The sequence below is a fragment of the Bubalus kerabau genome, chromosome 20 (genome assembly GCF_029407905.1).
Source record: "Bubalus kerabau isolate K-KA32 ecotype Philippines breed swamp buffalo chromosome 20, PCC_UOA_SB_1v2, whole genome shotgun sequence".
NCBI classification, from domain to species: Eukaryota; Metazoa; Chordata; class Mammalia; order Artiodactyla; family Bovidae; genus Bubalus; species Bubalus kerabau.
Genome location: NC_073643.1, coordinates 18,378,329 through 18,395,219, shown reverse-complemented (window position 1 = coordinate 18,395,219; position 16,891 = coordinate 18,378,329). Strand labels below are relative to the sequence as shown.

At 47.7% G+C, this 16,891-nt stretch overlaps 1 protein-coding gene across 1 annotated transcript in view; it reads left to right on the top strand.

Annotated features, from left to right (window-relative positions):
• Positions 1–16,891, top strand: part of IRAK2 (interleukin 1 receptor associated kinase 2) — a 56,800-nt gene that overhangs the window by 13,503 nt on the left and 26,406 nt on the right. The window contains exon 3 of the mRNA XM_055558431.1: positions 16,040–16,186. Within this exon, the coding sequence (XP_055414406.1) occupies positions 16,040–16,186 (147 nt within the window). The remainder of the gene's footprint in view (positions 1–16,039; positions 16,187–16,891) is intronic.

Here is a 16,891-nt window from a genome sequence, read left to right as displayed (position 1 = left end):
TAGCCACCGCCATTTTGGACTCCTGTTTTCTATTCTAACTACCTAACACTTGCTGAAGATTGTTTATGAGCTTGCTCAGCTGCCCATAGCAGTTTGAGAAGCTAACTTCTGCCCACCACTTTTCAGAGAACTTTAAGACTAGGTTTGAGTAAAACAGAACTTGAAAACCAGACACCAAAAATCCCACATATAAAGCCTCAGAGACTTAAGACTCTAGGTAATATATTTGTATTTAGCAGAGACCTGCCGAAGGTTGTATCTGAACCAAAAGGCTGAGTGTGGGGTCACGGAGGGCCACACGTGTGTCCTGTCTCTTGAAATCACGTCCTTCAAAGAGCTGATTGTGTGGGTCTCTGTTCCTTGATATTTTCTCAGCCTTAATTGCCAAGACCATTAATATTCAATTGTCAGACATTAAATGTTATAAGAATTAGAATAAACTAGTACAGAAGACTTACCATTCCTTTTTCTGGCAAATTTGCTTGCCAGGGTCAACCTTTTTTACTCCTTTAGCTGTTTCTTGGTAGTTTGCTATATTAGCATCCCAGGTTTATTGCTGTTACTAAGGGCAGACAACAGTGATTTAAATAAGACTTAAAAAAAACTGTGTGCCTCCACACATGCCTTCCAGCCAACAGGAAAGGCACGATCCCCTGGGAATTGCAATGTAACCTCCCTTCACAGGCCATTGGCCAGGGTTGATCACATGATCACATGTAGTTGCAAGGGAAGCTGGGAAATGTGATCTGTAGCTGGGAGCCTGTGTGCACAGCTAAAGTGTCTATTACTCTAGAAGACGAGGGGATACATGTTGGAGGGACAGCTGTCTTCCTTTGGCCCTTTGCTTTGGGCCACCCTAATATCTGTATGTATCCTTTTTCCCACAAACACAACATGCTCACCCTTGGCCCAAGGGAGTCTCTTTCGGCAAGGGGAGTGAGTCCTTTGCTTGGTCCATCTGGCAGCCCCTTGTTCTTTTAGTTGACCAGTGATTCTTAAAGTGTACTCCTTAGACTTCTAAGGCTCAGCATCCCCTGAGAACTTGTTAGAAATTCAGGTTCTTGGGCCTTACCTCAATTGCCGGTGTAGATAAAGTTAAGAACTGCTGTTCCAGCACCTGGTTCTCTGATTTCTGACCCTGTTTTGAGGGGTGGGGTAGGTATTGGTGGAGCTTCCCTGCTTCCTGTTCTCTGTGGTCTCATCAGAAGTGGGAACTTCTGATAAGGCTGCCCTTATAGTGGGCTACATGGCTTTTATAGCGCTCTTTCTGCTGGGGAGAAGTGGTCTGGGGGCCTCAGAGAAGCTGTGGGGTCAAATGATGGCCAGCTTCTGTCACACCAGGCTTGTGGTTTCTTTGGCAATACATTTCCCTCAAAATGCTAGAAATTTCTGGTCTCCTGGCTTCTAATCAGTTCTGTATGTGATAACCACAGCTAATGATCCAGCCTAGATAGCTTACTTCTTAGCCCTGAAAGGTTTGCTCTTTAATTTAGTGGCCTATGTACTCAGCCTGCATGCCCCGTCCCACTTCCTCCTAATTTAAGGTGCATACCTGGAGCCTCCCCTGAGGCCACCTGAAACAATAACTTGGATGGGATGGAAGTGTTCTTCTTTTGACTTTTGTTTCTGGGCTCTGTGTCTGGCAGATAGTGGTGGACTGAGAATTAGATCAGTGGTGGACTGAGAAGTGTGGATTAGAAGGGTTGGGGCCATGCTATCACCTCCTGCTGGGACTTTCCCTTTGGGACCCCTGACAGGGGACGTGGTTCTTGGTCAACTTGGATTTTCTACTGCAGGCCGCATCATCGTTTTCATCTCTGCTTTAACATGGTTTGGCTCCACAGGAGTTCTTCTCCCTTTGTTGGAGGTCTCTTGAAAAAGAAGCCACATACACCAACCCTCAGAACATTTTCAGCTTCTCCATTTAGAGTTACGGGATTGCTTAGCACATGGACTGCCTTCTGAGGATCACAGGTGACAGTTTTGCTTTGGTATGAGGAGAGTAATCAGCTTTCCAGCCTGCCATACCTGGGTCCTTGCCCCCTCGAACATTATTATATTGATCTGACTCCTGTGTTTTGTGCTTAGCCATTCAGTCGTTTCCGACTCTTTGAGACCTTATGGCCTGTAGCCCGCCAGGCTCCTCTGTCCATGGGGATTTTTCAGGCAAGAATGCTGGAGTGAGTTGCCATGCCCTCCTCCAGGGGATCTTCCCAACCCAGGGATTGAACCCAGGGCTCCTGCATTGCAGGCGGATAATTTACCAGATGAGGTACCAGCAAAACCGTGGCTCCTATAAGAAAGGCCAAAATAACAACGGGTTAAACTAAAAGATTTCTCTCCATTAGTAGTGTGTGTGTTGGCAAAAAGGCTGATAGGATGGATCCACAGTGTCAGGGATTCAAGCTTTTTTTCTACCTTATCCTGCTATCCTGAACATGTGGTTTCCAGCTTGTGGTTTGAGATACTCTCTTCAGCTCCTCTTCTCTTTTCCATGTTCCAGGCAGCAGAAAGGGGTGGGGACTTTTCTTTCCTTGTAAGGGTTTAAGCTGAAAGAGGTACTTTTATCACTTCATTCAGTTCAGTTCAGTTCAGTTGCTCAGTTGTGTCCGACTCTTTGTGACCCCATGAACTGCAGCACGCCAGGCCTCCCTGTCGATCACTAACTCCCGGAGTTCACCCAAACTCATCTCCATGGAGTTGGTGATGCCACCCAACCACCTCATCCTCTGTCATCCCCTTCTCCTCCCACCTTCAATCTTTCCAAGCATCAGGGTCTTTTCCAATGAGTCAGTTCTTTGTGTCACTTGAGTGTATGTTCCTCGGTTCTTTGTCTCATCACAACAAAGACTTGGAGTGACAGACATTAAAGCCCCCTCAGCGTGTCACAGCTCTCAGGTCTTGGATAGACCATGTTATAGCTTTCAGGTCTCGAATGGACCATGTTATAGCTCTTAGACAAATCAGTGTTACAGCTCTATTTTATTTAGAAGATAACAGGAAAATCCATCTTCGAAGTGTGAAGGCACGTCGATCCAATGACACGAGGAGAAGAGCGCCCCAGTGCGCAGGGCAGAGAGAGAGACCTAGCTTTGGCTCCTCTTTTTATATGTTTATCTCTCCCTGGGCCTGTCCTATGTAAATTGGGCCAGCCAGGAGTGTTGTTTGTTGTACCTGAGGTCCTCACTCCGGTCCTTGGACCTTATTTTGTTCTATTTTCGCGGGCTTTTCCCTTCTTTGTCTTTCAGCCACCGCCATTTTGGACTCCTTTTCCCTATTCTACCTACCTAACATTCGCATCAGGTGGCGAAAGTATTGGAGTTTCAGCTTTAGCATCAGTCCTTCCAATGAACACTCAGGACTGATATCCTTTAGGATGGACTGGTTGGATCTCCTTGCAGTCCAAGGGACTCTCAAGAGTCTTCTCCAACACCACAGTTCAAAAGCATCAATTCTTCGGCCCTCAATTTTCTTTATAGTCCAGCTTTCACATCTATACATGACCACTGGAAAAACCATAGCCTTGACTATACAAACCTTTGTTGGCAAAGTAGTGTCTTTGCCTTTCAATATGCTATCTAGGTTGGTCGTAACTTTCCTTCCAAGGAGTAAGCGTCTTTTAATTTCATGGCTGCAGTCATCATCTGCAGTGATTTTGGAGCCCCAAAAGTAAAGTCTGACACTGTTTCCACTGTTTCCCCATCTATTTGCCATGAAGTGATGGGACCGGATGCCATGATCTTCGTTTTCTGAATGTTGAGCTTTAAGTCAACTTTTTCACTCTCCTCTTCCACTTTCATCAAGAGGCTCTTTAGTTCTTCTTCACTTTCTGCCATAAGGGTGGTATCATGTGCATATCTGAGGTTATTGATATTTCTCCCAGCAATCTTGATTCCAGTTTGTGCTTCATCCAACCCAGGATTTCTCATGATGTACTCTGCATATAAGTTAAATAAGCAGGGTGACAATATATAGCCTCGACGTACTCCTTTTCCTATTTGGAACCAGTCTGTTGTTCCATGTCCAGTTCAAACTGTTTCTTCCTGACCTGCATACAGATTTCTCAAGAGGCAGGTCAGGTGGGCTGGTATTCCCATCTCTTCATTAAGTTCTATTAACTAGAACCTAGTCACATGACCATAATTAGCTGCAAGGGAAGTCTGAATGTAGCTTAAAAATGTAGTTTTTATCCAGGCAGATGTCTGTCTAGCTAAAACTTCTAAAACTAGAATGTAGGAAGACATTCCTACATGTCAAAACATTCCGACGTTCTAGAATGTAGCTAAAACTAGAATGTAGGAAGACAAGGGGAATGGATATTCTCACCACATTTGCACTATCTCTAAATAATGTGCTTATCCTGTTCTTTTCATATATATCAATTTAAATATTATCCATTAACTTCCTAGAAGAGAATTTGGCTCTACATGTTGCAGTAAAAAGGAAAAAAGAGGTATGAGTTTTTCTTTTTCCCTTTTCTGGGAACAAAGAAGATAAAGATAAAAATCAGTGAGCAGGCCTGAGCATTCCTTTTTTTTTTTAGTCTCAGTTCAGTTCAGTTCAGTCACTCAGTCGTGTCCGACTCTTTGCAACCCCATGAATCGCAGCACGCCAGGCCTCCCTGTCCATCACAAACTCCCGGAGTTCACTGAGACTCACGTCCATCGAGTCAGTGATGCCATCCAGCCATCTCATCCTCTGTCATCCCCTTCTCCTCCTGCCCCCAACCCCTCCCAGCATCAGAGTCTTTTCCAATGAGTCAACTCTTCGCATGAGGTGGCCAAAGTACTGGAGTTTCAGCTTCAGCATCATTCCCTCCAAAGAAATCCCAGGGCTGATCTCCTTCAGAATGGACTGGTTGGATCTCCTTGCAGTCCAAGGGACTCTCAAGAGTCTTCTCCAACACCACAGTTCAAAAGCATCAATTCTTCGGCGCTCAGCTCTCTTCACAGTCCAACTCTCACATCCATACATGACCACTGGAAAAACCATAGCCTTGACTAGATGGACCTTTGTTGGCAAAGTAATGTGTCTGCTTTTCAATATGCTATCTAGGTTAGTCATAACTTTTCTTCCAAGGTCTACTGATCTTAATTTTGCATGTCAGTAACTAAGTTTGCTTTTGTGCCCCTTAACTCTGCAGGTGCTACAGTGCACATTTTCTTCTTGACTCTATGCTAAATACATCCCCTATCTGGTGTTTAGCCTTACGACACCCTTCCCCTTGTAGTTACACATCAAAAAGAGGGCCGCAGAGCCCCCTAACTATCAGACTCAATTATTGGATTACCGATGCCAGTTTATGACTGTCTTTGAAACAACGCAAGAGGAAGAAATCAAGATCCTATCACCTTTGTTCCTCATCACCATCTCATGACTGCAAGCCCTTGCCTTATAGAAGTCCCTAGACTCCTCATGGAGGAGGGACGCAGTTCTGGAGGCGTGAGCCTACTATGTTCCCCTGTCTACTGGCTGAGAATAAAAACCATCTTTCTATTTCCTCCAAACTCTGTCTCCGTAATTTTTATTTAACTTTGGTGGGCAGAGAAGGCCAAGATTTTGGCCGGCAACATACACACCTCTTCTCCCCGTTCCTCCCAATACATTTACAGCAATACATTTATATCCTCTGTAATCTATAGATGGATTTTTAGTTCCTCTATAGTCTGTAGGTTTTGTTCTAACTTTTAATGAATATCATTACATATTTAATGAATTTTCCATCAGCTCTAGATAGTGTCCCCCCCTTTTTTTTTTCAAGATATCTTTTGATGTGGACCATTTTTAAAGTCTTTATTGAATTTGTTACAACTTATTTTCTGTTTTTTGTTTTGGTTTTTTGGCCAAGAGGGATTTTAGCTCCCTTACCAGGAATCAAATCTTCTTAACCACTGGCCCACCAGGGAAGTGCCTAGGCAGTACCTCTTGGTGGTTCACTTTGTGAGATGAAGTGACTTTACCTTGCCCTTTATTACTCTCCCCTTTCCGCTTTTACCTCCTGACTTCTGGCAGAGACCAGACATAAAGTGACTTTCCATGGATGTCTTCACATCCAGGCTCTTCTGAGCCCACAGGGAAGAGCAGGGTCTTAAGTGAAGCCCCAGTCTCTGAGTCAAGAGAGGAAGAGGAATGGGGCCTTTGTATTGCATTGAAAAATGTCTTTTTGTGATGGGGAAAGTACCGTATGCATAGGATGTCCCCAGGGTGACTCATGGTTTAGAGTAGCATTTCCCAAATCACGTGCCCGTGTGCTCCAGCAAGTTACCCCCTACAAACAAAGGGTTCATGAAAAAATAACCCTGGGCAATCTGTATGCTTTATCAGTGCCCCCTAAGATACACACCAATGTTTTAAGGCTCTGATAAGTTCTGTAGCAAAGGAACCTATTTAGGCCAGTATTTTCCATTTACATTTGACTACGGGAGCCCTCTTTTCCTTTGATACTTATTAATATTCCCATGGAATCAGTACACTGTGGGAGTCACTGCTCTAGTAAATGGTGGCCATGGTGCAGTTGTTGGGCATTCCAGGAGAGCCTCATGATGGAGAACCTGGGGCATCAGGGGCGGCATTCACATGGTCAGGCCAGCATCAGAAGAGTCTGACCCTGGGACCTAGGTTCAGCCATCACCCTGGGGCTTAAAACCTGAGAGTCCTTCTCCTGATGGGGACTTTTCCTGACCACCAGGCTTAGGGAGAGGGCTGTGTGCTGGCATCTGGGGGTCTCAGGAGCTGGAATCAAGGCAGAGGCCAAAGTATCAGAGCTGTGGCTTCCCGCCAGAGGTAGGTTGGCTGTCATTGTAGCTGAGCTTCAGAGCTGATGAAATGCCACTAAGGTGGGCACAGGAGGTGAACCCGCCAACAGCAGTGGTCTGATGGCTCTAGCTCTGAGCATGAAGGCATGAAACCAGCTGTGCCTGACCTGTGAGGTGAAACTCTCCCTTGTTCTTCCTCATAGGGAGTTAGATACACAGAATCTGGAGAAGAGAGTCAGCAGTGAACTGAGGCATGTTATCAAGTGCCCACCATGTGCTAGGTGCCGAGGACACAGCAGTGAAAACACAGACTAGATCTCTGACCTGAAGGAGTTTGCAGTTTAGTTGAGAGCTGGATATGAACAGGATGCTGGCATAGAGATGGGTACCCAGCCGCAGCAGGAGTGCTCAAAGGAGAAATGTAGGTAGGTAGGTAGGAGGTTGGGAGAGGGGAAGGTTTGATTTCATCTGGGGAAGCTTCCCTGAGGAACTGAAATGAGTCTCCACTCAAAGGACGGGTGGGCCAACCACACAGGCATTTGCAGGCAGAGGGAATAGCGTATGCAAAGGCCTGGTGGTGGAAAGGAGCGATGCTTGGCCGTGGTCAGGTCTGCTTTCATCAGGAGTGAAGGGAAGGTTTGGGAGGGAGTATCCCCACTGCTCTGGCCATGGTGGGGAACAGGGGCCTCTGAGGTTCCAGGTGTCAGCTGAATAGGAGAGCAGGAAGCTTCTGGAACCTGAAGGGACTCCAAGGGAGGTGAAGCAGGTTTCTAATTTCCATCTGCTGCTATCATCTTCCTGGGAGTTTGTTCTTTCAAGTTTCCCAATTTTCACGCAGTCTTTTCTTAGTTGAGCAACCTTCACAGTTTCTAACTTTTGTTTGGTGGCTCAGCCAAAGTCATTTCCTTCCTGGAGCTGGGCTCTCGCTGGGTGGGGAGTTTCTGTCTGTTGTCCAGATTCCTAAAGTGAAATGGAAGAGAACAAACCCTTTCTCTCCCAAAGAGGCTGAGCAGTTGCAAGGACCAGACAGGGCTGGTGTGTGTGTTCTCCTGGAGATTTCCCCAACACCCGCTCCTTTCCTACCACTAGGTAACAACAAAGTGTGGGAAGGACTCAGGTCCTAGAACCCCAGGAGACTTGCCCCTGGTGTGGCACTGCACTGGACCAAGAGCCCCCCTGCCCACTCCCACCACATCCCAGCCAGGAGTCATGTTACCTGAGTGCTAGTTATAACTTGTATTTAGCACCTGATGTGCTGGGCAAGTATCTTACCTCACAGATCTTGCTATTCTTATTTCATGGATGAGGAAACTGAGATGCAGGGATTAAGTAAGTCACCGAAAGCCACACAGCGAGTAAGCAATGGGCAGGGAAGGGATGCAGGTCTGCTTGACCTTAACCCCTGCTGGGGGACATCACCAGAGGGCATCAAGTCTCACTTTCCCCTCTGAAAAACAGGCATAGACATTGTCCTGTCTGATTGTCTCATAAACAGGGAAGCTTCAGAACATAAGTGGCACTAGGCTTTCTGAACATCCTTGCTGTGTGACTCAGCATGGTCTCCTGACCCTCCTTCCATGCATTAGTGATTCCACTGGAAAAGAGCGAGGCTTTGAGCACTGTAGGTTTCTTGGGAGTCCGTGTGAGTGTGGACAGAGGGGCACGTGTGGTGCCTTTCAACCAGTCCCCAGGTTTTCAGAGAGGATGGGTGGGAGCTGGAGGGAGAGGAGCCATGGTTTATTGAGCTCCTGCTCTATGCCATGCTGTGGAAAGCAGCTCCTCTGGGTTATGAGCATTAGACACATGTTGAGATTGCCCGTTAATCAGGATGGGCCGTGGTATTGCAGTCATAGATAAACCTGGAAATCTTGGTTGTTCAATGTAGCAAAGATTGATTTCTCAGAGTCTAGGGCTGCCTCCTGCCTTCTGGCACTTGGTAAGCCATCAGGAATGCATGCTTTCCACAGTCACTGTAGAGGGAAAGAGATGAATGCACGAGGCTTGCTTTATCCGGGAAGTGACAATGGCATTTCCACTTAACACCTATTGGCCAGAACCAGTCACGTGCCCCCAGCCTAATTGCTAGGGAGGCTGGGGTCTGAGGGGAGCAAATGACTGTTTGGTAAGCACCGTCTCAGCTCTAGGGTACCTCAGTTCAAGGGGGTTTTTTACAAGATTCCACCTCACTGTGGCCCACGCGGTCTCACAGGGTCTAACCCTTGCCCAGTTGTCTCAGCTCATCTTGGCTACTCCCCCGACCGTCCCATTCATTCAGTTCAGCCAGTAGGGTCGTCTTTCATTTTAGGAGATAGACTGAACTATCTTCTGCCTCAGGATTTTTGCACATGATATTCCTTCTCTTTACAGTGCTGGTCCCTGCCCACCCCCACCCCCCTAACTCCCTTGCATTCTTTCCGTGGTTCATCCCTCTCATCTTCTGAGTCTCGACTTAAACGGTACCTGTCCACAGAAGCCTACCCTGGACACCCCATGTAAGTAAGTGTCAGGCACCCCTCCCTTCCTCCAGCTTGTTTTCAGCGCAGAACTCCTCCCAGTTTATAATTAGATATCTTTGAACTATCATGTGGGTTTTGATAACGGTTGGCATCCCCTGTCCCTAATACAATGAGTAAGTGAATGAGGATGGATGAGTCATTTTAGCAGCTGGGGGACAGTTCCAATGGAGGATCCTAGATAGGGTGATTGGGAAGACAGGTCATGCTCTCTGACTTGCCTAACTTCATGTCTAGCTTGAGCTGAGAGTTTCTAGGGGTGTGTGTGTATGGACTTTGGATGCACAGGGAGGGAAAGGAAAAGGAAAAGAGAGGGTCTAGAAAGTTCTGTTGGTCCTGCCGTGGCCAGCTGGCACCTGGGTTCTTCACTTGGGGGCTGAATCACTTTTATTTGCTCTCAAAGGGATCCCTTTAAGCCACATGAGTCAGAATAAACACAAAAAATAAAGACAAATATATAAATACTACATCACTGTTTACCTTGAGGTAACACCCCTCAGCCGAGGGCTGTGAAGAGCGGGGGAAATTCCAGACTTGCTCACTGGGGAAATACCTTGCTGGCAGCTGGAGTGCCCTTTGCTCAAGCGTGTGGCTCCAGGGTTTGCCACTGTATCAAATGTTCCCGAATTGCTGGCCCCTGCGAGAAGATCCCAGGGCCCTCTGCCAAGGGCCCAGCACGTGTAAGCCTTTCGACCAAAGGAAGTGGGGCCTCCATAAACAAAATATAAGTAAGAGAACTATGTCAGGTTTCACTTTACTGAAGTATTACCTAGAGATAGCAACCAGCCTTTCCCCCCAGAGCTGTCATCTGAATTCAATAGGTTACACATACGGGAAAACACAGGAGAAGAAAACGCCTGACCTAAACTCGGGGCTGATGATCATAACAATAGTAAATTACAATAGTAGCTTATAACTATTGAGCACTTACTTATTTCATCATCTCTGGGGGCGGATGGCACAGTTCCTCATCCCACTTGTCAGATGAAACTTGGAGAGTTTCCTTTGCCCACAAGCCTAACTGCGGTGTGCACGAGTGGGCTGGAAGCCCTGAATTCACTATCGGGCTCCACAGCACATGTGCTGGCTCATTAGAGAGAGTGGGGCATCCTGAAAATACGAAGCAGGGAGAAAAAGGAATCAGACCCACTGTCCCCTGGGAACTATGGAGAAAGCGGAGAGAAACGCTTCTTTCTGACCCTTCCTCTGCCCCGTGGAGCTGGAAACTCAATCCTCATCATTCTGGGTTAAACCAGCTGTTCTGAGCCTTATCTAGGGAGCTTTCGAAAACATCCAGACTCTGATTTAATTGATCTGAAAACCAACACCTCAACCCCTTGGCATCCACAGCCACCAAAGATGTTACTTTGAGCTTTGGCGTCTCCTCCCATTTCTAGGGGTCTCAACAGGAGAACCCCAAGTTGCCTGTCCTCCTGGGTGTGAGCAGGCCAGCTGCCAATGACACAGCGGACAGAAGCAGGGCACAGCTCTCCTCTATTGGGGCTTCTGTAATACTCAGCGCCACGGCCACTGCACCTTCAAGGCCCTGCCACTGCCTACTGAGACTCACATGTCCATTGGAGGGTTAAACCGTTGGAACTGTCCACCCCAGATGCTTCCTTCAGAGAATCTAAATTGGGATCAGAGATTCTTCCTCTGTGTCTGTGAGCAGCAAGAGAGGACAGAGAATGACTGAGTCACAGTTTGTGCCCTCTCCCGTCACTGGCCCAGCTGTGTATCTGGTTTTATATCTGGTTCCACTGAGTCCTGGGATTGTCCTGGGATAGAAGGATTATAATTATTCTTACTCCATAGAAGATGCAAATGAAGCTCAGAAGGTTAAAAAATCCAGCCTAAGAGGGGCTGGCTCTGGAAGCTTCCCCACACTTCCTCTCACTTCTACTTGGTGATCGCAATTCCTATTTTTGGTTCTCATGATACAGCAAAATCAGCTTTTTATGTGGACTCTTTTTGAACATGTAATTGCAGCGGAGAAAAGAGTGCTGTCTCCTGGAAGTGTGAGGCTGCTCCCATACATCAGTCATAGGAATAAATGACGTCACTGACTTGCTTTTTGGTCTTGGCAGACAGGAAACTGGTGAGATTTAAAGATCATCATGACCCTTTTGTGTGAGCATTATGCCCTCCTTTGCCCCATCCTGCCTTTGATGTTCTATTTTTATTTCAACGACACTCTGCTGTACGTACTGGCCCAAAGGAGTAGGCGTTGTATCCTCTCAGGTATCACGGATCAGTTTCCAGGCAGTAAGAGGGGAAAAGCCACAGTTTCTCCCACTTGTGGGTTTGATGGTAGGAAAAGAGACAAGCAAAAGCGTGTCCTGCACCTTCTAATTCAGATTGGGAACCAGCAACCCAAGAGTCAAACTGAAGATATCTCATGTTTATGACATGTCATGACATGTCTGCCTCTCAAAACCATCTGAAAACCCACAGAGTGCTGAGACGGGGGTTTCACAGGAAACAAGCTTCTCAATTTGATTGCTACCACAGGCCTGAAGCTGGACTCCGTCAGCTGTCCTCTATGTCCTTGTGTGTGACTAGGTGGGACTCGAGTGGACTTTAGCTGAAATGCTCTGACGAGTTCAGTTTCAGGCTGGAGCCCCCGCTGGGCGCCACAGGACTGTTCCCTCCCCGGTCCCACACGTTTGCACAGAGCACAGTGCCAGCTGTGGGCTCCCGCATGTCACTGCACACTCTCCTTAGGGTGACAGTGTAACAAAGCTGTTTATGTTCCTGAGGGTGGAGGCCAGAGAGGTCAGCCACAGGTGGGTGGGTGGCCTTGATGTTCCTACCAAATAGATCTTGACCAAGAGGCAAAGGTCTGTGCAGAAAGGGAAAAGGGAAAGGGATAAGTCACTGAAGTGAGGTCAGGCCGGGATGGCCACCTTCACTCTCATTTGACTGATGACGAAACAGGCTCAGCCAGGCCTCGGATGGGGGAAGGTGCCAGTTGGGGTGTAGGTGGGACCTTTAGAAGCTGATATATTCAGGAGCATCTCCTGCTGTGGTGGGCTGTCTGGGATCCCCTCACCAGCAGGCCTGACTGGCGCAGTGCAAGTGGAACTAGAGCCACAAAAGAGCCACCTCTGGCCCTGTGCCTCATACACAGATGTTGTCATGAGGACAGCTTGGACGTGGCCCTTTGAGAAATACAAGACCCACATGAGGCAGTTGGTGGAGAGTGGGGTGTGCCAAGGGGCCATCTCCTCAGGCCAGAGAGGGGAAAAGAGGGCTCTGAGAGGCCTGGGGGCCCCTTCCTCCTAGGGTGTTCGCTTCTGCTCCATATCTTCCCAGGAATCAGTGTTCACTGCTGGTTACTGTCCCCGTTGTCACTCTCTACAAGAAACTGTGTCACCCAGCACCTGAGGAAAGCAGTATGTGACGCGAGCAAAGATGTGGGAATCCGTGAATCCTGCTGGCAGGGCTGCCCTTGGGGGGGAACCTCACTTCTGGGATCACAGTTGGGCCAGAAGGGCCTCTCCCTGATGGGATTGGCGTGGGGGCAGCATGGTGCCTGAGGACCCCAGGTGGGGAGAAATGAAGTGTGTGGCCTCTGGGGCCCCCATATGGGGTGGCGTGAATTTCAGTTTGGGAAGAGGGCAACTCAGTTTGGGAAGATGAAAAAGTTTTGGATGGATGATGGTTGGACAGCAGTGTAAATGCACTTTTCTTTTTTAAAATAATATTTATTTATTTATTTGGCTGTGTCGAGTCTTAATTGCAGCATGCTGGCTCTTCATCGCAGGCATGCTGGCTTCTCTCTAGCTGTGTCTAGTGTAAATGCAGTTAATGCCACTTAACTGTAAAATTATTAAGATGATAAATTTTATGTTTTATGTATTTTACCACAACTTAAAAAAACAAATGCAGTAAAACAACAACAAAAAATTGTAAATGATTCAGAGTTAGGTTAAATGAAAACAAAAAGACTCCAGCCTACATTCTTTACACCCAATATGTGGGCTGCTTAAGAGATAACCCGTGGGACTTCCTTGGTGGTCCAGTGGCTGGGACTCCATGCTCCCAATGCACAGGGCCCGGGTTCAATCCCTGGTCAGGGATCCCATGTGCTACAACTAAAATCCTGCATGCCACAACGAAAATTGAAGATCCCACATGATGCAACTGAGCCCCAGCACAGCTAAGTATTTTTTTTTAAGAAAAGAGATAACCCACTATTTTAAAAATATGATACCACCACCACCAATGAAGTTCCCATGTTTTGAGCTAATCAGTTAACATGTGCTGACTCCTCTTAGTCTCGTGGAAGTTGTCCAAAGCCAACACAGCTGGGAGGTGATGAAACTGGTGTCCCTGCCAAAACCTGGACTCTGAGCAGCTAAGCTCTGCTACTTCTTTATAAGATAAAAGATATCTTATAAGATGCTGTGCTGTGCTTAGTTTCTCAGTCATGTTCGACTCTTTGTGACCCCATGTACTGTAGTCTGCCGGGCTCCTCCGTCCATGGTGATTCTCTAAGCAAGAATATTGGAGTGGGTTGCCATGCCCTCCTCCTGTGGGTCTTCCCAACCCAGGGATCAAACCCAAGTCTCTCGCATTGCAGATGGATTCTTTACCATCTAAGCTACTAGGGAATCCCATGAATACTGGAATGGGTGGCCTATCCCTTCTCCAGGGGACCTTCCTGACCAGGAATTGAACTGGGGTCTCCTGCATTGCAGGTGGATTCTTTACCAGCTGAGCTAACTGGGAAGCCCATCTTATAAGATAGTTCCATTTAAAGGAATAGTATGTCAGTGACAGTAAAGGAAACAAGGAAAAAGTCACCCATTATCCCTCATTCGGCCTTCAGGATACTTTTGTGCATTCCCTCTGGCCTTTGCTCGCAAGCTGTTCCCTTTGTCCTGCTTTTCCTCCGGTGGGGCCGCCCCCAGAGCCGAGCCACCTGCAGAGGGAAACAGGAGTGCTAAGGACAGTGCATTTGAGTGGTTCTGTCCTTGCTGGGCGAATAACAGTGAAACCAGCCCCAGGTTTGAATCCATCAGCTCTTTGACTGGGAACAAACCATTTCACCCATCTGAGCCTCAATATGCTCAAAAGTAAAAGGCAGAGATATCTGTCAGCCACCAGAGATTGTTGAGAACATCAAATAAATCTGCATGGCCTTCCATGTGCAGTGCCGTGAATTTAGGCATTATTATTGTTCTAGTCCCAGAGCTCCTGTGTGAGAAGTTTGGTTCCGTAGCAATGATCGGTTTTATTTATAGAGAGACACAGTTTGTGTGCCTGCTCAGTCATGTCAGATTCTTTGTGACACCATGGACTGTAGCCTAGCCTAGAATTCTCTATCCATGGAATTCTCCTAGGCAAGAATACTGGAGTGGGTTGCCGTTTCCTCCGCCAGGGGATCTTCCAGACCCAGGGATCAAACCTGAGTCTCCTGCATTGGCAGGCAGACTCTTTACCGCCGAGCCGCCCTGGGGAGCCCCAAGACACAGTTTACCTGTTGGAATAAATGCTCCTGCAGACCCAAAGGCTGGAGGTGTTTCGTTGAAGCCCCACCCACTGCCCATGTGAGAACGAGTGAGTGGCCAGTCTTCCCCACACTTTGGGGCACTCTGTTTTTTTGGTTCTCAAAAACATATGGGTCCACCTCCCACCACCAGGAGGTGAAGGGCCTTGAACGCAGGGCTGTAGAATTAGGATTTGGTCTGGGAGGCAGTGGAGGGTGGGGGTGTGTCAGAGGGTTCATGTGCGGAGTGTGTGTTTTATCCTGGAAGTGGGGAATCAGAAGGGCTCTAAGCAGGGAAGTGGCAGGGCCAGGAAGGTATCTCAGTAAGATGAGGCCTGGGGAGGGCTCTGGAGGCCACTGGAGCTGGAGGCCGGGACCAATCTGAGAGGACGGCAGTGCTGGGAGAGGGGAGAGGAAGCTGGTTCTTAGGAGCAGGCTCTGTGGAAGCTGGTGGAAACACACCCTCCAGCACCTTTGGGGTTTTCCAAATCACTGCAGAGAGGAAGTGATTACTCTCAAAAGGCAGCTGACCTCCACCCCGGCTCCTTTAGCCGGTCCTGCCTACTCAGGCCGTGTGATCTCCGACAAGCCACTTAACCTGCTCAGGCCTCAGAGTCTTCATCTCCGGCAGGATGCACTGAAGGACCTTGGGAGGATTTCATGCTTGCAGAACTGGGGCTGACCAGACATCATGGCTCGCAGTTGACGTGGCTGCTATTTTCAGGCTTCCCATCTCTAAAACAGGGAAGGATGCACATGTCTGCACTGCTCATGGAAGGTGAAGCTGGAAGACGGGTAGTACTTTTATACTTAGGGGCTCAACTAGGGACTCAGCGGTTCCCCGATGTGTTCAGGCAACCTCATGGTCTACAGAGCCCTTTCATGTGTGCATTCTCAATCCCTCCTCCTGACAGCCCTGTGAGGGAAGCAAGCAGATGTTATCATGACTATCACTTCTGTCTCATAGGTGAGGAAACAGGCTCGGAGAGAGAAGGAAAGTGACTTCTCAAAGGTCACACAGCTGGTAGGATTGGAAGTCAGGTGGGTCTGACTCAGAGTGCTTGAGCTGGACGGTCGCAGAGATTGTCGGGTCCAAGTGCTATACATTACACACGGGGAGGCCAAGGCCCAGAGAGGGAAACAACTTTCGGGGGCGCATGAATCTGAAGCCAAGCCCAGACTCTGAACCAAGTCTCTTGACTTCTCCATCCAACCTCTTGATGGCTAACCCACTTCACTGAATGATAATAGCTTTCTTTCTTCCTACCTCATTTCAGGGAAACCAGTTCTTGAAGTCAAGTCTTCCATCCCAGACTTCTCGGACACTGTGAAGCCAGGAAAGCCTTTGGCAGCTTCTGTGAGAAACACTGAGGATAAGCAAGAAACGGGGCAGCCTGTGAGGCCACCCACCTCTCCAGGCTCAGGTAGTTTTAATTAAACTTAATTTTTTAATTTAAAGGAGATTTATTTAAGGAACTGTTTTATCTATGAGGATATTAAGCTCAGAGTATAATAGCAAAAAAATGGAAACGAGTCTGGGTGGCCAAATTAATCACAGATGGTGGTAACAGTAAAATCCTGCTAACATTGACATAGGAATGAATATACACGGGCTTCCCTGGTGGCTCAGATGGTAAAGAACCTGCTTGCAACGTGGGAGACCTGGGTTCGATCCTTGACTTAGGAAGATCCCCTGGAGGAGGGCATGGCAACCCACTCCAGTATTCTTGCCTAGAGAATCCCCATGGACAGAGGAGCCTTGTGGGCCACGGTCCATGGGGTTGCAAAGAATTGGACATGACTGAGCAACTAAGCACAACACAGCACGTGTATATACACATGGAAATATGCTCGTGATACGTTGAGGTTAAAAATGTCAGATGACAGAAGGATATATGCCATCTATTACCTTTTTTTTTGGTTTGGCCTCACTGCACAGCATGTGGGATCTTAGCTCCCAACCAGGGGTTGAACCCTAAATTGGCAGAGCAGAGTCTTAACCATTGGACCACCTGGGAAGTCCCCCATTTTTGTAAAAAGGAAAAAGAAACTCAGTAACAGAGGGCTTTGTGTGTGTTACACACTGTTCTAAATTTACCCTTCAAAAATGTTGACCTTTTTAACCTTTA